Below are 20,323 nucleotides of genomic sequence, written 5' to 3' on the forward strand. Positions count from 1 at the left end.
GCACATCAGCAACCAAAAAGCTCTTTGCCAGTGCGGCACGATGGTCAACGGGAGCTTGTGCATGGGCACCCAGCGGCTCGGGGCGGGGGGGAAGCCTTTGCTTCGTGCAGGGGGGGGTGGGGGGGGGTGTGCAGCTGCGGGGGGCAGCCTGCCGCATGCTCACGGCTCCCCTTTTTTGCAGGTTCCTCGTCCCCGGCTCGCCCCGGCACGCCACTGGCCACCTGTGGCACCCCACCACCACCGCCACCCCGGCCCCCCTCCCGGCCCAAGCTGCCCCCTGGCAAGCCCGTGGCGGACGTGGTATGTTCGTGGTCGCGAGGCGTGCAGGGGGGGTGCATGTGCTGTGGGGGCGGCGGGGCTGCGTTTGCTGAACGGTGAGACGGGTTAACTGAGCGGAGCAGGTCGTGAAGAGCAAGTAACCGTGGGGGCTGCCTGGGCCAGCGGGGGTTTTCCATAATTTGTTCAACGAGACCAATTCCACGTGGGAAAATGGCTGTGAATGTCTCCTGCCCTGCCTGCTGGCAGCCTGGGGGTGCCAGCCGTGGGCCCGCGGTGGTTCACAGTTACAGTGAAGGCAGAAAACGGGTGTGAAAAGGGAGCACGCTCGTGGGAAGGGTAATCTCTGGTGGGGCTCCCCACCGCTGTGCCGTGCCAAGTGGGTTCCACCCCGCCACCCCGGGCTGCTTCAGGTAAGTTGTAGAGAATTTTTTGATTGATGTTATGGTTATACAATTATCCCTAAAGGATCCATAAGGACCCACTGAGCAGCTCCTTGGCGAGCTAGCGTGCGGTGGCACTGTTCCTCCCCGATGCCGAGTGCCTTAAACCCATCCTGTGGCCCCTGGACCTCCCATCCCTAGTGAGGATGAGGATTTCCAGCATACGGACCCACGAGACAGTGGGAATCATCTGCCAGTTTTTTAAGTTTGGACTAAAATGCTGTTGGCACTGAAAGAACTAAAATTGTTCAGTTTTGTACTAAGTCAGCCCTGGGATGTCAGCGGAGCCTGGCCTGGAGGCACAGAGGGTTACAGAAAAAAGCTTCTGTTTGTTTGATGCAAATGTCACTGTGGATATTTTCTTTAACCTTTTGTTATTTTATGTTTTCCTACAGTCCAGGCCTTTTAGCCCTCCTATTCACTCATCCAGTCCTCCTCCGATAGCACCTTTAGCCCGTGCTGAAAGTACTTCTTCCATATCTTCCACCAATTCCTTGAGTGCAGCCACCACTCCCACCGTTGGTAAAAACATACAGCACTGCTGTTCTTTCACCTTTCCTACCTCTGAACGTGCTTAAAAGATTCCTGAAACCTTTTCATTTGCTAGATTGTTCTTTGGGTTCACGCTCATTAGTTTTCATCAGATTTTTAAATGCAAAAAGGGATTTGAGGGGGGTGTGACGGATCACAAAGGTGATGCTAGGGAAAGTTCTCTCTGTGGCAGCTCTAAATGCTGTGAAAGATGAATGTTTGGTGAAGGCAGGGGCTATCACTAAGTGAAATATAATATAAAATGTGCTTATGGTCTGTAAATTTGGTCCAAATAAGCTTTTTTTTTTTTTTTTTTGTGGGCAATGCTTGTAGATGGAGGGGAGGGCGGCTGGAAGCCAGACCTTGGGATCCAGGAGGCGACTAATATTAAATCTCTTTCAATGTCCTAAATTCATACTTCCCCGTAGAGAGGCAGTGGGAAACGAGACCTTGGAAAAGGTTCTTCCAAACCGGTACCTTGACAGGTCCTAGACCAGAACAAAGGGCTGTAGTTTTTCTTTTGGAGAAACATCCTGAAAGACACGAGTTTTGCCAGACCACCCCCTCCCCAGTGCCCCCCAGGGCCTGGGACAAGAAATGTGAATAGAGTCTGGCTGGCAGCTCCCAGGCTCCATGTGCTGCGACCCTCTGTGCCTCCCTCTGTTCCCCACCCCCCCATCCCCGGCTGCCAGCGCTCCCTCCTCCGCGTACCTGTCATCCTGCCGGGCCGCCAGCCCCGCTGCCCCTCGCTTCCCGCAGCTCCATCTCGTGCCAGGAACACTTTCCTTCTTTTTTTTCTTTTTTTTTTTTTTTCTTTTTTTTTTTCTCTTGTGTTTTTTGTGATGAGCACTCTCGGTTTGCGCGGCAGGGAGGGAGCTGGCAGGCCTCTGCCGGCGTGGGGTGGCAGGCAGGCTCTGCGCAGGGAGCTGAACCCCGGCTCTCCTCAAAACCTCAAACCGGGCTGGTGTTCGTGTCCTGGCTGCGGCGTTTCCCACCGGCTGTCACCGTCCAAGCCGTGGGGAGCGGCAGCATCACCACCCCAACACCATCCTGATGGCTGGAAGGCGATGGGATGGCCCAGGCCATGCGGTGGATGCCGTCCCCATGGTGCCGGCACCCACCCGAGCCCTCCCTGTAGGTTTGCCGGAGTCTCCAACCTCCGTCTCCATCCTGTTGTTTGCTTCACTCTTGAGGTGTTGTAGACGCTTGTACCTGTTCGCCGGCTGTTGGTCACTGTCACAGCATGCTGCTGAAAAAATCCCGCACCTCCAGCAAGGGGCCAGCCAGCCCCGAGCATCCCCGGTGTATCGGCTGTCGGTCCTGGCTGTGCCCACTGTCCTGCAGCTTTGGCAGCAAGCTGCGGGCGGTAAACACAATTTTGGTGGAGGAGAGCAGCCAGGCTGAGGACAGGGATGGCTGTGGGGGCTTCAGGAGGCCGGGCAAAGTGGCTCTGAAATGGGGGCTGTGTGATGGTCCTGTAGCCTGAGCAGGCAATGGGTCCCTTAGGCTCTCATTTTCATTTTTATTGGTTTTTCTCCCTGACACATATTTTTGTGAACAAAAATTGTTGCTTGATGTTTTTAATGACCTACCCACCCTGAGCAGCAGGGGCTGACGCAGCTGCGGGGTGAGAAGCTGTGCCCACTGGCTCTAGTGGCTCCCACCCCCTCCGAAGGGGCTTTGCTTGAAAAAGAGCCAAAATTCAGAGCTTTCAGGTCACCCCTCGGCAGAGAGACCCCGAGCAGGGCAGCCAGGAGGGATGCCCCCGGGTTGCAGGGTTTGCAATTCCAGCTCCATGCAAAGCCAGTGGTGGGTGCCGTGTTGTCAGGATTTGGCCTGGGAAAAGCCAGGCAGGGGCAGGCAGGGGTTGGGAGCCGTGCCGGGGCACTCCAAGCATCTCTCCGTTGTCCCCACCACCAAGACAGCCGGGGTGAGGTTGGGCAGCAGCGCTGGGCCAGCACCCACGTAGTGCTCACCTGGCTGCACCGGGCTGCAAACCCTCAGCGGAGCAGGGAATGCTTCTGACACCTGGGCCGGCCGTGCAGAGATAGGAAAAGATAAGGTGAAAGGGGGGCAGGGCACAGGAGGGGCTCGGGGACAGCAGGTTGGGGGTCGCTGTGGGTCCTGTGGGGGTAGCACGGGGCTGCCCCCAGCCCTCGGCTTGCCGCCAGGTCCGGCTCCACCACGCGCTCCAGCTCGTTTGCTGTGGCAAAGTCCGACGGAGTTTGTCCAGGAGCATGTGGAAGCGTTATTTTGTTTATTTGTCCTCTGTGTTGGTCTGGTTTGCTTTCGTTGTGGTTGCCTGTGCAGTCTGAATAATTTATTGCAAAGAAAGAAGCTGTTACTTCTGTGTCGGCGTTCCTTCCATTATTTCTCTCGTTAAAATCCCTCTCTGTCTCTTTTCATTGATAGAGTGCGCTGCTTGATTTCATTTGGGATTTGTGTTTTCATTCTTTTTTTTTTTTTTCTTTCCTTTGCATTTCTTCTGCTTATGTTATCAGAAGATGATGCTTTTATTGACAAACTGCCCACGTTTGAAAGGCGCTGTGAAACGCCTGCAGGTACTGTACTAGCAGGGCACTTTCGAGACATCTCGCTTCGGAGTGGGCGGCTGCGGGCACCCCGAGTGCCCGAGCCCCAGCACCCCACTGCTCGCAGCACCTTGCATGACAGTTTCTCAGTGACAAAAAGAACCGTGAGGTGAAAGGCTATCACTCCTGAATTCAAAAGGGTTAATATAACAGCTCAAAAAGCCAGTTTTTACCCCCTACCCATAGTTATTTCAGCAGTACCTGGTGTCTAACGTGGCTTTCAAGGCGGTGTGAGTGCAGGGAGCTGGTGGTTGTAATGAGAAAGGAAAAATTCCAGCCAGGCGTCTCCTGCTCTGTGTGCGTGTGTCTGTTTATCTGCAAGTTTTATGTCCTGAAATGCAACAGAAAATACCTACGTTTCACTGTCACTTATTTTGCACACCGGTGTGGCATGCAGCTGCAGCATCCCACTGGGAGACGTTCGCTGCCGCTGTTGTAGCACGGCAGAGACATCACCGGAGGCGAAGAGGAGAAGGCGTGTTTGCCGAACTCAGCGCAGTTAGAATCTGCTGACGGAGTGCATGAACCGAGAAGCCTCTTCTACTCTAGACAAAAAAAAAAAAGACACCTCCTCACCCCCCTAAAAATCCTTCCCAAGCGGGCAAAGATACTCTTCCATCTGGGCTTCCATAGCTTTGCTTTCTGCTTTCTGTTTCCTAAGCCAAAACCAGAGTTTAAGAGCCCCCCCTTTCCTTGCACGTGAATGGCTTGCAGCGCCTCGCCCCTCCCTGTAGCGAGATAAATGACCTGCTCTGTGACTCACACTGTGTCCTTCTCTCTCCCTCTCCTTAACCTTTCCCATCCCGCTTCAACTCCTGGCCATACAGAGAATGAACAGCCTTCCCTCGTTTGGTTTGACAGAGGAAAGTTTTATTTGACTTTCGAAGGTAAGTAGTGCATAGCATACCCGGTAACGACTTGCTCCCCTTGCTCTTGCTCTCCGACTCCCGGGGTTTCCTTCAAAGGCTCCAGTCCGGCTTTCCGTGCAAAATGCTATGGCTACTTAGATGACATCGCAAGTTCAACCAGAATAATTTTGATCTGATTTATTCCATTTGTCCTGGTGATCCGTCTCCCTATTTATTTATTAAAACAAAAAACCCAAAACCAACCAAAACCCAAAAGAACTTTCTCATACCAAGACTGTGGTGAAAACCAGAGAGCAAAACCACTTGCACTGCCGAGGAACTTGACTCTGTCAACCAGGGCTTCTCTATACTCTCTCTCGCGAGCTGCTCATTACCCTGAGTGGGCTGTGGCACAGTGCGGTTAATTAAAAACCAAAGGGCGACAGGTTCTCTGCCAAGGTGGGGCCCCTTCCTCGCCTCCCATCAGATTTTGCCACGGTGAGGGGTCGGCAGCATGCCGGCACTGCCAGCAAGCGTAGCTGAAATGCCGCTACGTTGTGCTGCTGGGGTGGCTGGCTGGAGGCGGTGTGGGTTTTGGGGTCCCTCGGTGATGAGAAGGCACGTCGGGGAGGATGCAGGAGGAGGACAGTTTGTTTTGGGGCAGACGGCAGCTTCTCTGAGCAGCATCACGCCTCTGAGGGGGCCAGGGGCACAAGTGCCTGGGTGGCCAGCCCCACTCCCAGAGCTCCAAGGCTTTAGACAAAGCCTCATCTCACAGACACTGTGCCAATATTTTTCTTTAAAAAAAGGAAAAGCAAAGCATGGAGGTTGGCTAGCAGCAGGAATAGGTGCTTTAAAACCCAAGGGAAGCACTTTGAAGCTGTTGTGGAGCTTGCAGGCAGAGCTGGGCTGGGGCTAGCTGGGGGATGCTGGCACAGGGCACGCCAGAGCGTGGTCCCCATGGGTCTTGCTCTCTCAGAGCGTGTGGTCCGTAAAGCGTGTCCCCTGCAGCAAACAGCCAAGTGACCTGGGGCTGCGCTGCCGGGCTGCTTGCCTTCATGGAGCAAACCCCAGGTTGGTGAGCGCGATGCCATAGCGGCAGCAGAAGGCAGGGATGGAGGCAGTGGTGACCAGGGCAGTTGGTTCCTTCTTTTCCTCCTTCCTACCTTTTAATCAGCCCCAGCAGCCAGGCCCCGAGGTCCTTGCTCCAACAGCAGCTCCCAGCTTAGACCTGGGAGGGGGCCACGGAGGAATGGCTTCCTCCTAACGCTCATTGCAGTTTTGCTGTTTCCAGCGGTTTTGGGTTTTCCTTTCCCGGGTGCCACCTGCCCACCTGGAGCTTGGGGAAGAGCCGAGCACAGCGGGGATGGGGACAGCTCATCGCTGGGTTGAAGCCGCCACCTTCCAGCATCACCCTCAGCACACGTACCCCGGCACTGCGCATCCCCACTGACCCCCGCTCTGCGTTTCCTCCTCCCTTCACTCGCTCCAGCGCTGCGAGCACGTCTAGTGTTTGGGGGTTTTCTTGTGGCTTTGTGTTTTAGTGATTTTGAATGGTATATTTGATTCTGCTCCTTTGTTCTGGCAGTGTGGACGGTATAGAGCAGGGGGGTGGGTTTGCTCAGGGCGTGCCGGCCGGCTGGCACAGCAGCAGGGCTGCAAGAGCGTGGCACTGCCTCCAGGCTCATCTCATCTCCCAGAAGGAGCTATCATGCTTCCAAATGCTGGATTCCCTGATCTAGCCCTTCATCTTTGAGTCTGACTTAAAAAAAAAAAAACAAACACAAAACTAAACTTCAGCGCTTATCTCGAGGGAGGTAAAAGGAGATCTGCTGAGTTCAGCACCTGTAACTCAGGGCATGAAATGACAGAAGGGAAGTTGCCTTTTTGTTGCTGGGTTTGGGGGATTTTTGTGCTAAGATATGTGTGTTTGCAGAGCGTGGCATGGTTGGTTCGTGTGCGAAGATGCGGTGCAGCGCTGGGGATGCTCTGCCGGGCACATGGGCAGAGCCACGTGCTCAGCTGGTACTCGGCTGCCCTTACTCCACGTCCGTGTTTTCCATCTTTGTGCAAGGAAAAAGGCAAATGAACCTGGGGTGCTGCTTATGGCAGGACCCAAAGCTCCATAAAGTTGATTTTTTTTTAAACCCCAGTGTTATCAAGTCATTTTGCCAAAATGAATTTTTTCAAAAAAAAATTTCTGAAGCCGTTGCTGGCGAGTCGGGTTTTTGGTGGAGGTGTGCCACAGTAACTAGAACTGTCTCTTAAGTTTCTGGAAAAGAATTCTAGGGTCTAAAAGAGATTATACTTTTCTTTCTACATTGAAGTTTTTATTAAGAATGTTGTTTAGTCTCTGAAGCCATTAAGAAAGGAATATATAGGTTATTAAAGGAAGAGTGGAGGGAACCAAGAATGCTGAATGCCAATTACATTACATCCGTGTGATTTTTTTTATTCCAAGTCAGATTAGAAATGTGGAGGATGTTTTGTTGCTGTTGCGGTTCATGTGGACTCAGATTTTCAAAGGCCAGCTGAGCCTGGCAATAGAGATATGTGAGACGAGCCAGTTTATTTTTGCACGTACTATTTTTCATTCTGGAGAATGAAGAAATCTCATATAAGTACAGAGAAATGGTGGAAGAGCTGAGATTGAAAATCAGGGACGAGGCACGGTGGTGTGAGAGATGCCCACCCATCGTTGGGTGCCCTGGTGCAGGGTCTGGGCTAAACCCAGCTGCAGCCAGGGTGCAGATTCCATTTGGGAGGTGGGTTTTTTCCTCTCCCAAAGAATAATGATTATATTGGCACAGATCATGCACTTCGCTGCTGTGGGATGGCTAAAGACCTTCTTCTCACCTTCCCCGCCGAGATAAGCCTGATGTTCCTCCGCAGGGTGGTACCTCCATGTTTCACCCCTCTGTAGCCAGCCTGCATCGATGGTGTTGAATCTCTTATGTGCTTCCGGGTGGATGTGATGAGAATATCCCGCCGCGTCCGATGCGCTGAGAGGTCATTGCTCTGGGTGTGGGGAGCCAGGATGCGCTCTCTGACAGCCCACCTGTGGTGTCCATGGAAAGAATTTATAAAAAGCCATGTTACCGTGCCGGTCTGTGGTGGTATGTCCCCTCTGCCACACAGTCAGGCATTGCAGCATGGCTGTAATAATCTGCGTGCTGGGTGGCTTTGGGGAGCTGCCCGTGCCTGCGCATGTGGCTGGCGTGGGTGTGAAGTACCTGCTCTTTAAGGAGATGTTGGCTGCGTCCCTGACACACAGCTCAGGGGCTGTGTCCTCAGAAGCAGAAGGCCTGGGGAGCCCAGGCTGCCTCCCTGGGGTCATTAGGGTAATTAACGCATGCATGGCGAGGGGTCTGTCGTGTGGGGTGAGATGCTCAGTCTGCCTGTCCCGTGTGCTGGGACAGCCAGCTACGTGGCACTCACTGAGCATCAGCGTTCAGGGCTGTGGCTGGAACCACCGGTTCCCCCGTCTCTTAAGACGTATGACCAAGAGGTAGATAAGTGCCTGCATTGATTTTTTTTAAACCCTTTTAGGCTACGTTAGATGCTTGAAGGGAAAATCCCAGTGCCAGAGGCTCATCTGTGCCTTTAGGAAAGAGCATCTTTGGTTTTATACATTAACGCGCTGCCTGCATGGATGCATTTGTAAGGTGTGAGGAATCCTCCTCGTCTGCGAATGCCATGGTTTTTCACAGTTAATATATCAAAACTCAAAAAGTGTAATTTAAGTGACAGAAGTGCTTTCCCCAGGAGATGTTACAAATCCTGATTTCCCGTGCCCAAACCCTATTATTTATTTGCACAAAATTTGCAGCATCCAGCCAGGACCTTGCTGTATGTCACACAAAACCCACAGCAGATTGCTCAGACACGAGGCAAAAAGCAACAGGCAACGGAGCAGCGGTGGGAAGCAGCAGGTAGAGAAGGGAGGGGATGATTTCTGGAGCTAGTCTAGGCAGAAAAGCAGGAGCTTACCAGAAACGCGCTGCAGTTCAGTCAGTTGCTTTGCTTTTCCCTTGCCCCACGGCCTGCGGAGGTGCTGCCCTTCCCCAGGCCAGCGTTTAATCTTGGACGGCCGAAGCGACAAAACCCTGGGCTGAATTAACAGCCTGTCTCACCTGTCTGACTCAGACCCTGCAAATGAAGGTAACGGAGTAAGGGGGTGTCGGGGTCCCCGGGTAAGCTGCCCCTCCAGAGGCATTTGCCATTCCCTGGTTTGGGGCAAAATAATCCTTGTGCTTAACCTGACAGCCAGACTATGGTAGAAAAAAAAGGTTCCAAAATGGTGCATTATAGAAAAATGTATAAGGCTGAACTGGCGATGCCAGGGCAGGGGTTGTGACCTCTCAAGGACTTTTTTGGGTGCTTGGGGGATCAGCATCTCATATGTCAGGTGGGTGATCAGGCACTAACCCTGGACTGATCTTTTGGCACTTTTGCCAGGGGAGAGGCGAGAGCTTTGCCATGCCAACAGCCCCCACTCGCGCTCCTCTTGGTGGCAGGCACAGGGGGTGGGATGTTGACCCCCACACAGGGTTTCCAGCATGCCCAGGGCTTCTGGTGTACGCTTGCAGTGATGCTTTCATCCTCAAATGTTTTTTGGAAACAGCATTCCTGGGCAGCAAAGGGAAATAGATCTGTGCGATCACACGGGACTGAATTATTTTAGGGTCTGGCCAGTGTCCATGGACACACAGCACGACCGAGGCAAACTTTTCCCCTTTCTTTTTATTCTTCTAAATAAACCACGGGTTGATTGCTCTAGCTTTTGCACCCAGGGTCCCACGTTCTCCTCCGCAGTTCCAGATTTCTGATGATTTGCAGATTTGCCGTAGTGTCCCACAGGCTCTGTGGGGTGAGCAGCCGTGCGGGGGGTTTGCCAGGCACACCACGCAGGAGAGGGGAGCGTGCCAGGGGTCGCAGGGGTCCCCCCAGGTTGGGGTTCCCTCAGGCAGGAGTTCAGACAGCATCGGAGGGGCAGACTGCCGACATCCCGCTTTCCCACAGGCAGCCTGAGCTCTCTGGACAAGGGACAAGGAATCTCCCCAGCCCCTCTTGCTGGGGCACAGAGTCCTACTGCAAAAACTGTCATGCAAAGCCTGCCGTGCGCAGCCCTCCGGAGCCGTGCCGGGGGTGCCGCTGCCCCGCATGCTGCTCATGGCCGGGGCTCCTTCATTGTTTTCTTTGCTTGCTTTTGCGGGGTGGGGGAAAGAATTTTTTTAAAGCCTCGATCAAAGCCTGGGGGACTTTTTCTTACTATTTGCCCATAAAGCTAGGCGGGGGCTCTGGGTGAGCACCCTCTTGCCCCAGCCCTGGCGGGGGACTGGTGCTGTTTCTCTCTGCACGTAAGAAGTGGAGGGTTTTGCTCTGTTGCAGGCTCCTCGCGGGGACCCAGCCCCCTCACCATGGGGGCACAGGACACCCTGCCCGTTGCCGCCGCCTTCACTGAAACTGTCAACGCGTATTTCAAAGGGGCCGACCCGAACAAGTAGGTGCTGACCAACAGGGTCTGAGTGTCGATAAGGGGGGTCCTGGGGTTGGGACAGGTATGGGGTGCTGGCAAGGCTTTGGCGAGCATCTTGAGGGGTGGGGAGGGAGGACAGGAGGTGCTCTGGGCTCAGCACGTGCGTGCTGGGATGTCAGTGCACTGCACCAGGTGGTGTCCAGGGTCAGGATGCTCCTGGGACATCCCCACGAGCATCAGTCCCCTTCCCTAGCAGGCTGCCATCCTTTGCTGCAGTCTCAGCTTTCTCTGGTTTAGGACCACAAGAGGCTCGTTTCCCTAGTGCAGCGGGTGGGAGGCGGGGAGCTGTCACCACACTGTCCCTGGTGCGAGCCCTCCCCTCCTGCTGCATTTTGAGCCCCCCTGTTTTTCTTCCCCCCTTGGGCTTTGTGTTTGGCGCTTTAGGTGTATCGTGAAGATCACAGGGGAGATGGTGCTGTCGTTCCCAGCGGGCATCACCCGACACTTTGCCAACAACCCTGCTCCAGCCGTGCTCACCTTCCGTGTGCTGAACTACAACAGGCTGGAGCACGTCCTGCCAAACCCCCAGCTCCTCTGCTGGTAAGCCCCTGCCTCACCAGCATCCCAAAGGAAGGCAGGTTTCCAGAAAAGTTGGGTGCTTTGCAAAAGCACATGGCCCGAAGTATCTTCCTTGGAAGCCTGTCCTGATCTGGGGAAGGAAACTCTCAAGCCCTTAAATATTTGCTGAAGTACTCCCTCTGAGAGCAGCCCCTTTGCCAGGCATCAGCAGAGAGGAGCAAGGTCTGTGATGGGGTTTGCTTGTTTTGTGCCTCGCTCTGCTCATTAGACCTCCTGTTTGCAAAACGAGATGACCTACAGGTTGTACCTGCTGTGCCTCCCCAGAGGTATCCAAGGACAAGCCAGAGATGTGTGGGCAGGAGGCACCAGGGGAGGTTTAAATTGTATATTAGGAAAAACTTCTTCATGGAAAGGTTTGTCAAGCCCTGGAGCAGGCTGCCCAGGGCAGTGATGGAGTCCCCATCCCTGGAGGTGTTCAAAAGGTGGCACTTAGGGACATGGGTTAGCGGTGGGCTTGGCTGCCCAGGGTTAACGGTTGGACTCAATGATCTTCTCCGACCTAAACAGTTCTATGATTTCTCTAAATGTGGGATTAAATGCAGACTCAGCTGGCAGCCAGCACTGCTGTCCTGCATGCGTTGTAGAAAAGCTTTCTTCTGCCGAGGCAGCTCACGTGAAGGGTTAATTCTCCCCCTGTGCAGTGACAATGTACAGAGTGATGCCAACACGAAGGAGTTCTGGGTCAACATGCCAAATCTGATGACTCACCTAAAGAAGGTATCGGAACAGAAACCACAGGCCACCTATTACAATGTGGATATGCTCAAATACCAGGTAGGGGTTTTATTGTGTGATAAAACCGTGCCAAAACTGTGTGCTTAACTTATAGATGTAAAAGATGGTATTTCCCTAGTGCAGAGTGGAGATAACATGAGGTGGGGGCATGCTATCCCGCTAGTCCCTTCTGTATGTCACTAGCTTGCCTGATTTTGAGCCCAGTACAAACTTTCTATGAGAATACAAGGCATTGCCTCCTCTGAAACCAAATGCAATTACCACATCTGTAAAATGGGATTTCTCCCTTCACCCCTTTGGAAACTAAATGTTTTTTCTGTCATTTTGGAAGGTATCTGCCCAGGGTATTCAGTCTACTCCATTAAACCTTGCAGTGAGCTGGCGGTGTGACCCTGCAAGCACTGACCTCCGCATCGACTACAAATACAATACAGAGGCAATGACCACACCGGTAGCTCTAAACAACGTCCAGTTCCTTGTCCCCGTCGACGGAGGAGTAACCAAACTTCAAGCTGTGCTTCCTCCTGCTGTCTGGTAGGAATTGCTCACCTGGTAAAGAGCTCCTTTGCTATCTTCTGCCATGTCCCTGCCTACAACAGCCACCCTGCCTGCTGGCTGCAGGAGCAGGGGCATGCTCCCGAGGTGCCTGCTGGTGGGAGCTGGGGGCACGCTGGCTCCCAAGCCTGCCTTCCTTTTGCAGGAGGAAGCACGCAGCCCCGCTCTGATGTTTTTTTCTTGCCATTCCCACGAGCAAACAGTCAGAGCTGAACATGTGCGTGCAGGTGGCCGAATAACAACCCTTATTTCGTTTTTGGCCTGCTTTTACCTGGGGCTCAGAGGGATGCGCAGCTGTCGCTGCCACAGGCACAGGCATGCACATTTGCAGTGGGGCAGCAGGGCACAGCATGGCCTCACCGCCTCTCGCCCGTCGCTCACCGGCAGTGCAGGAGCGGGGTTGTCCTGCTGGGGTCAAACCCAAAGCCAGGCTCCCCAAATCGCAGCTCTGGGGAGTGGCACCAGAGCTGCTTCCCCAGCCCACACAGCCTTTAGCGAAATTCAAATGATTCCTTTGTGATTTCTTGTTTTCTACAGAAATGCTCTTCTTCATGTGTTTTTAGGAATGCTGAACAGCAAAGGGTATTGTGGAAGATCCCTGATATCTCTCAGAAGTCAGAAAATGGAGGTAATCCTGCAAATGTGCATGTCGTTAACTCTGAATACTTAAAATCAGACAGTGACCCGTTTATCATGCCTGCATACAAGCCCAGACACACAGATTCCTGCCGGCGCTTGCCGGAGCAGGATGCTATTTAAAGCTAGGAGCAAAGAGCTGTGAGAAGCAGGGCTACATGCCACTGGTACTGTTTTGCCAACCATTTTGGCGTGATGGAAGGGTATTGACACACCAGCTTTGGATGTGGTTGTTTGCCAAGTCTTTTGCTCCATTGACTCTCTGCGTTTGAAGGCTGAGGCCCCGCATTGTGTCCCTGTCCAGGGGCACTACGGCCTCTAGCAGGTCGCTTCTCCACATGTAACCCATGCAGCTCAGCCGCTTCGTATTGCTGGGGTGTCTGAAAAATTAAAATCTGCTGGGAGGACGAGGAGGTTTGCCTCTGTGTCCACCCCGGGGGTGCTGCTCGGTCAGGTATAGCTGTGGGAGTGGGCTTCACTTGCAGCGCGTTGGGCATCTTGTTGCCTTCGCTGGCAAATCTGGCCCTGGGATGAGCGGTGTGCCTCTCCGGGCTTCTAAAGGGTCTCGTGTGGGACTTTGGCATTGCAGGTGTGGGGTCTCTGCTGGCCCGATTCCAGCTCTCGGAGGGGCCCAGCACCCCGGCCCCCCTGGCCGTGCAGTTCACCAGCGAGGGGAGCACGCTGTCCAGCTGCGACATTGAGCTCGTCGGCGCTGGCTACCGCTTCTCCCTCATCAAGAAGAGGTTTGCGGCAGGTAGGTGCCTTGCCAGAAGCTCCTCTTGGGATGGCAGTGTCCCTGATGGTCCCCTCTGGCTGAGCTGGCACTCCTGGGACTGCCCTTGCTGTGCATTTGTTGACTGTTCAAGCTCAGAGGTCCTGCCGCAGCACGGTGTGACGGGGCTGGCAGTGGCAGAAGGGCACAAGCTCCCTTGCATGAAACAAATCCTTCGGTCCCTTACGAGAGCCTTGAATTTCATGTGCTCTTTTCTGCTTGTGGGTCCTGCATGGAAGGCAAGGTCTGGGGATCTCCAGGAGGAGCTTTTGCCCCATTGCTGCTGGGAAATGCCAGTATTTTTCCTTTTGCCCCATTGCTGCTGAGAAATGCCAGGATTTTTCCTTTTGCCCCATTGCTGCTGAGAAATGCCAGGATTTTTCCTTTTGCCCCATTGCTGCTGGGAAATGCCAGGATTTTTCCTTTTGCCCCATTGCTGCTGAGAAATGCCAGGATTTTTCCTTTTGCCCCATTGCTGCTGAGAAATGCCAGGATTTTTCCTTTTGCCCCATTGCTGCTGGGAAATGCCAGGATTTTTCCTTTTGCCCCATTGCTGCTGAGAAATGCCAGGATTTTTCCTTTTGCCCCATTGCTGCCTAGAAAGACGGGTATTTTGCCGTGTGCAGCTCAGGTGTGGGGCCGGTGGAGGCGGGCAGCCATCCCCTGGGAACCGGGGCTGCTCCCGCCCCGCAGCTGATTTCTGATCCCATTTCTAGGTAAATACTTGGCTGATAACTGATGGAAGCTTATGCAAGTCTATGGAAAATAATATGGAAAATACCCAAGGACTGCTGTGCGTGGAACGGGTTTTAATTACAGTTTAAGGAAAATGAACTAAATCCTGCACTCGGGACATTTCTGTTGGAAGTGTCAACAACTTTCAGCATTTTTTTCCTTGGAAAACACCGTCTTGACCAGTCCTACAGTATTTACTTCTAGATGTAACATTGTTAATGGTTTTAAAATGTAATTATTGTATTTGTAAATTGTACTCATTCCAGTAAGGCTGTATTTTGGCAGTTAGACACTTGAGTTTTAGCATTCTACCATTCATGAAATGGATGTAATTTAAACTGTGGTATGTAAATTTAATAGTAGTACTGTTGAATGGCACAATGCTTACAGAGGTAGATTACATTTTGTCAATATATACGATTTAAATACAATACTGATAGCTGTTATGAAGGGGGTGCCTCATAAAAAGAGAATTAAGTAGAACCGACATGCTGATTTACTTTTTCTTCAGTCCTTAGTATGTCTCACAGTGATGAATAAAAAGCTCTGTCTTCAGGTTTAGCTGGTTTAACTCCAGAAAAATATTGCTTTTTAATGTGGAGATTCCAAATACAGTATCCCAGCAAAAGGCAGAAAACGTCACTTCTACAAAGAGTATTTCCTTCAAATTTCCATTACAGGAATCCTCCGTGAACATGCCCGTGTTCTCCTACAGCCGCAGGTTATCCATCAGGAGCCCCAGCAGCATGTGCACAGGCGGCGAGTGCTTCTCTCTGCCCTGTGTCTTTACGTTTTGCAGAGATGCATATAGGGAAGTGAGCAAGCAAAGAGGCTGGGTAGTAAACTGGACTTACAGCACTGTCCGGAAATGTTATTGCTGTTTTTAAGGATGTATTTTTCCGAGTAGTCTCCAGGTTTTCAGTTGTGTTTCTATGTTCCTTTGCTTGCTTTTTCTGGTTTTTTTCCCCCATTTTTGAAAGCGCCATGGGTCTGGAAAATGCTGTAAGGACATGCAGCCCCCACCCCACCTTCCCATTTTAGTCAGGAAAGCATAGATGTGCCAACACTGGAAAGCAAACGTGGCCCAAGCCTGACCCTTGGTGGGCCACCCAGCAGCTGCTGGGGCCAGGGCTGGGGCCAGGGGCGCAGAGGCAGTGCAGGGGGCTGCCAGAAGCCCGCAGAGCAGCAGCCTGCCTCGCCAGCACCAGGAGCCGCTATCGCATAGAGGTGGGAAAACACGCAGAACAGCTAAACTGGAGGCTGTGAGGGAAAAATTGTCCCTTTGTGCTTTCCCTGAGCTGACACAGGTTTGGAGCCAGGCTCCCACACTGTGTGCTGCTCATCTCTGTGCATCGCCCATGCAGTTTAGTTTGATATCCAGTTGATGTTGGTCTCAGCCTACTGCTGGCAATGTGGTGATAGCGTTCATGGCATGAATAGCGCAGTGTCTGCCAGGATGGAGAGCTTGTTTGAATGGAAAAATTTGGTGATACGGGGGGAAAAAAAAAGGAATCTCTTTGAAATTAAATGTAGTTGCTGTTCAGATGCACATAGAAGCATAGGAGCACCCACTGAATGGGGTGCTGGAGACTTTAGAAATGTGCAAGGTGACAAATAGTGCTAATTTTACAGTTGCAAAAGTTGCCAGGATTAGGCTTGCACATTTGCATTGGAAAACCTAAGGCTGTGCATGTTGGGAAGTGCTTGCTCACACAGCAGTTCGGAGTGATGCAAGTAAAACAGAAATCCATGCTCATGTTAAAAGAAAATCTGGAGACATTTCAGTTCTGAGATGACTCCCAGACTGAGATATGTATAATAGGGTGGTTGAGTTGTGTGCATGCTCACAAAAGGTATCAACACAGAAGATAAAGCACAATTCAGTTATGCAACTTCATACATCTTTGCAGTTTTTGAAAGTATGCTTGCCAGTACTCTTGGATAGAGTGTTCAACTCTGTTAATAATTTTTTCCCTGAAATGGAAATATGTATAAACTGTGTAACCTACCCCTTTCTGACATAGGAATATAGGGCAAAATCTAAGAATCAGTTTTTGCATAATTGGTTCATGCTGTGTACAATTGTTATAAACTCAATCTTCCGAGAGAGATCTATGTCATAGTCCTGAAAATAAGGATTTTATAATGTAAATATTACCAGAACATAGATATTTTACTTTATATTTCATTTGAAAGACAAGGTGTTTACATTAGCATTGGGTTTTTAAATGCTTTTTAAACTAAAAAACCCATAACCCAAAGCTCCCAAGCTTGTCCCATTTGTGCTGTCCCGCAAAACGGAGGTCCCTTTCTCCGGGTGCGTGGTGGCGCTGGGATGCAGGCCCTGTGGCCTGTGTAGAGATGAGAAAGTCCTGAACCCTTTCTGGGGCAAAGTGGCAGGCAGACCTGAGTTCAGTGTGCCGGCACACTTGCAGCCCCGTGGGGACACAGTCCTCCTCCAGCCACCCGCAGGTGACAAAATCCAGCTATTCCCAGCCCGTGACACCAGGACCAAAACCGGCGGTTTGGGACAGGCTTTGTGCATACCGCTTTTGCCAATCTCTTGCATAGTGTTTTAGTTTGTTAGGCGTTTGCTCAGGAACGTTGAACTGCGTGTCTCCCCTTTCCCTCCCAGCATGACCTTTGTGAGGAGATGCTGCTTTGTGTCAATGGTTTAGTTTTCCTGCCCTGCTGACATCTGAGCAGGGAGGCAGAGCGGCAGAGTGCCCCAGGGATGCTTATTGTGTCAGGTGTTCACCTCACATGCCGTATGAGCGCGGCACCCCACCGCTACCCTGCGTGGGAAGGGGGAACAGACCAGTTGTGTTTCTAAGTCTGAAGTGCAGGAGCCTGGTCGTTTTTCTGCCTGGGTTTGAGAAGATGTCAGCAGAAAACAGAATATGGGCAGCAGCTTGGGACATATCAGACTTAAACGGAGAGCACCAAATAGGGGTAAATATAGGGATGTTTATTCCCGATTCCAGCTTCTGTAGTAGTGGCGAGAGCCCCGGGCTGCAGAGAGGCCACAGGGGATGCGCTACCTGTGGCATGTAGGGCACTCAAGCTCTGCAGGCTTCAACTCCTTTTAGGAAAAACTATCTTCAGGGAATGACGCTGTTTGGTACTCCCTACCCGCTAGCAGAGAGCAGCTATGTCAGCAGACGGTTGGAAAGGCTGTAAGTCACCTGCATTTCTAGACCTAAGCATCAGTGCTCTGTTTCTGAGCACGTGGTCCAGCAGGTCTTTGGCCAAGTCAGGCTGAGGCTGAAAAGGCGGCTCAGCCCTCCAGCACTGCCCAGCACTGGCACCCCTTAACTCAGCAGCACTATGAGTAAAAAAAAAGGATAGCTAAAGGAGGCATTCAAATAGTAAATAGGTGTGATGCATGCACAAAAAGGCTTTAGCTTGGTTACTTCTGTGGACCTTTCCCTTTAGACCATGTCCTCAGCCACGTCTGCCCTCAGGGATTTTCCTCTGGGGTCCCTGGTAGCAGCCAGCAGCCCATGCCTGCAGGGTGACAGTGCCGGCTGAAGGAGCAGGAGTGTTTCTCCCCGTGGACACCTGCAGACTTGGGTCTTTAGATGTTAGGAGCAGGAACTAGTCTTTTTTTTTTTTTTTTTTTTTTTTTTTTTTTTTGCAACTTTTTTCTGTTTGTTGCAAATATTCATGATTCTCAGCCAACTAACACTGCTCCTCACAGGAGATATTTCAGACCAATTTTCTACTTTAACAATATTTCTTCAAAACTATGAAATTGCTCCCTAGTATGACAGACAAGTAATAAGCTTTTCATTTGGCATTTGCATTTGTTCTTAAATATCACTCTCCTGTTAAAAAGCTTATTTTTGCTGTAAGGCCACTGTCCATTAAACTCCTATTCCTGCCCAGCTGGTGTGAGTTCTGCATGCGTACATGTGCGGCTTCACTCACAAAAGCTTTGTCACATGGAATCTTGCACTGAGGAAGTTACACAACTGCGCGCTCCTCCCGACACAGGCTGGACTTCAAGATGTTCGTGCTGTTATTCAGTATTTCAGTTAAATTAATTTTGTCTTCACTATGCCTTTTCAGGTTTTATCTAGCGGAGGTTTTTTAAAACATAGGTGGGGAAAAAAGTTCATGTTCAAATGACATCCTGTTTTGGCCAGGCAGGGAGGGGATGGGGAGGGAAGGCAGTTTCCTGGGCAGGCTGCAGGCACCATTGCAGCCTCGCTGCAGGATGCTGTCAGGGTATCTCTCACAGCAGAGCCCAGGGTTTGGGCTGCATGAGGAACACCGGAGAAATATGCTGCTTAAACTTACCATTTTGAAGGCACCCACGCCTGCAGGTGAGACCTGTCTGCCTTCTCCTTTTAATGTGATCACAGAGACACAGGGCAGTTGTTTAGTTCCCAGTCGTAAAAACTGTTCAGCTCTTGCACAGGTGATTATTTTCCTGCTGAGGTCCCTGCTGAGACCTTGATGTGCTGCCCACGGCACCGCAAGTCGCATTTGCGTTCGTTTACCTAATTCCATCTGACTCAAACCATCCAGCGATGGCGTTCTGTTGAACCGCAGCCATACCCCAGCAGCCACCGTGCAAGCCTTTCCGTGCTTCTGTCTGAGATCCCTGCAGCATGAGCATCACATAAAGAATCACCGCTTCACTTTCTCCCAGCAGAAGCATTTTTAAATGGCTGGACTGCAATGAAATGGTGATATATATTTTAAATGACCTAAGAAAGAATCAAACATCTTCTACTAAAAACATTCAGCCCTCCTTAGACCTCTCCCTCCGTTCCCCATCTCTTTCTGCAGCAGCGCAGTTCCCATGCCCCCACTGGGCACCGACAGCAGTTCTGCGTTGCAGAAGAATCCTGCCACACTTCACCTTTTTTTATTGGAAATCCAGCCCCCGAGTCTGTTATCCAAACACCCAACATCTACTTGAGAAAGCATACACTGAATATGGAGTGATTTTTTTTCCCTACCCTTTTTTTGGTTTTATGTGAAAATGCCTTAGTTATAAAACTTAATTTTGAAGCTTACCGGGACCAAAATACGTAACGTCATCACATTGTACTTTCCTGGTAAGAAATTACTGTCTCAAAGATTTCATTTCATAGTCAGAATTCTTCTTTTCTTCTTTTTCAGTTTCCCAAGGAAAGTAATTCTTGCAGAGCCAGGGAGTTTTTATGGTCATCAGTATTTTAATTCTTGTTTCACTGCAAAGCTAGAAAAAGATCTGCAGCAATACCCCCCACCTCCTGGCACGACCTCACCCATCACTTTTGGGAGGGACTGCAGATTATGCTGCTGAAAGTTGTTCTTAACATCACAAGCATTAGCGTGGCGACACCGTTCAAATGTTCGCACACAAGTAGGACTTTGCTACAGGCCAGGCAGTATGTGATAAAACGCTCCAGGTTTTAGCGAGGCATTCAGAGTATCTCATTCCTCCGTTAGAAATCTTTCGCTTTCTGGACGCAGGGCAAATCGCTGCGGAGATGCCATCCTGCTGTTGGGTTCATAATCCACGCAGGAGGGGTCTTCCACTCCAAAACGCTCTGAAGTTGATGAAATCACCGGGTTGCTTTGGTGGCGTAAAGGTATGGAGACATTAGTCGTGGTCTGAGAGGGGAATCGAATCGGGTTGTAATGGAGTCCTGCAGCCAAGGGCTGGTGGGTGGAGGGCATGGAGTGCAGGAGAACCTCGCCGTGACACCTCTGAACCCAGAGGTGAACTGGATTTCCCCAGGTGTCACCCTCTATCTCCCTCATGTACAAAATGTTTATAAATATTTGTGGATTAAGATACACAGGTCTATTTTTAAGATTTAAGTTAAATAAGTTAATTAATGGCTGGCCTTTTTTGCCTAAACGTGCAATGAGATATATTATACCTTTAGTCTACGATGGCCTAGGTACTGCTTAGTCTGTGATGAAAACTTTGCTGCTTACCTACTGTTCTCAGAGAAAAAAAAACTGTAAAAGACATACAGGTTTGTTGCACACGGACTATTGCAGCAAAGCTTTGTATTTGACCACTGGTAATATGAATGTGTTGTATTGACTTGTTGAAGATAATCATAAAACAACATATT

The 20,323-nt window shown here is 51.1% G+C and overlaps 1 protein-coding gene across 19 annotated transcripts in view; it reads left to right on the forward strand.

Moving 5' to 3' along the window:
- The window catches only part of SGIP1 (SH3GL interacting endocytic adaptor 1), a 63,621-nt gene extending 44,454 nt beyond the window's left edge, over nt 1-19,167 (forward strand). For 10 of the 19 annotated variants that reach the window (XM_040610386.1, XM_040610387.1, XM_040610397.1 and 7 more), the window contains 10 exons: nt 182-300; nt 1,115-1,241; nt 4,669-4,728; nt 10,081-10,192; nt 10,613-10,768; nt 11,449-11,581; nt 11,874-12,076; nt 12,661-12,725; nt 13,323-13,487; nt 14,222-19,167. In XM_040610386.1, the coding sequence (XP_040466320.1) occupies nt 182-300; nt 1,115-1,241; nt 4,669-4,728; nt 10,081-10,192; nt 10,613-10,768; nt 11,449-11,581; nt 11,874-12,076; nt 12,661-12,725; nt 13,323-13,487; nt 14,222-14,244 (1,163 nt within the window). In that variant the 3' untranslated portion in view covers nt 14,245-19,167. Of the gene's footprint in view, nt 1-181; nt 301-1,114; nt 1,242-3,751; nt 3,812-4,668; nt 4,729-10,080; nt 10,193-10,612; nt 10,769-11,448; nt 11,582-11,873; nt 12,077-12,660; nt 12,726-13,322; nt 13,488-14,221 lie in introns of those variants that run through there. The other 9 variants (XM_040610390.1, XM_040610400.1, XM_040610393.1 and 6 more) reach the window with 3 other exon arrangements.
- Nucleotides 19,168-20,323: the final 1,156 nt, after the last annotated feature.

This window comes from Falco naumanni, chromosome 11, assembly GCF_017639655.2.
Source record: "Falco naumanni isolate bFalNau1 chromosome 11, bFalNau1.pat, whole genome shotgun sequence".
NCBI classification, from domain to species: domain Eukaryota; kingdom Metazoa; phylum Chordata; class Aves; order Falconiformes; family Falconidae; genus Falco; species Falco naumanni.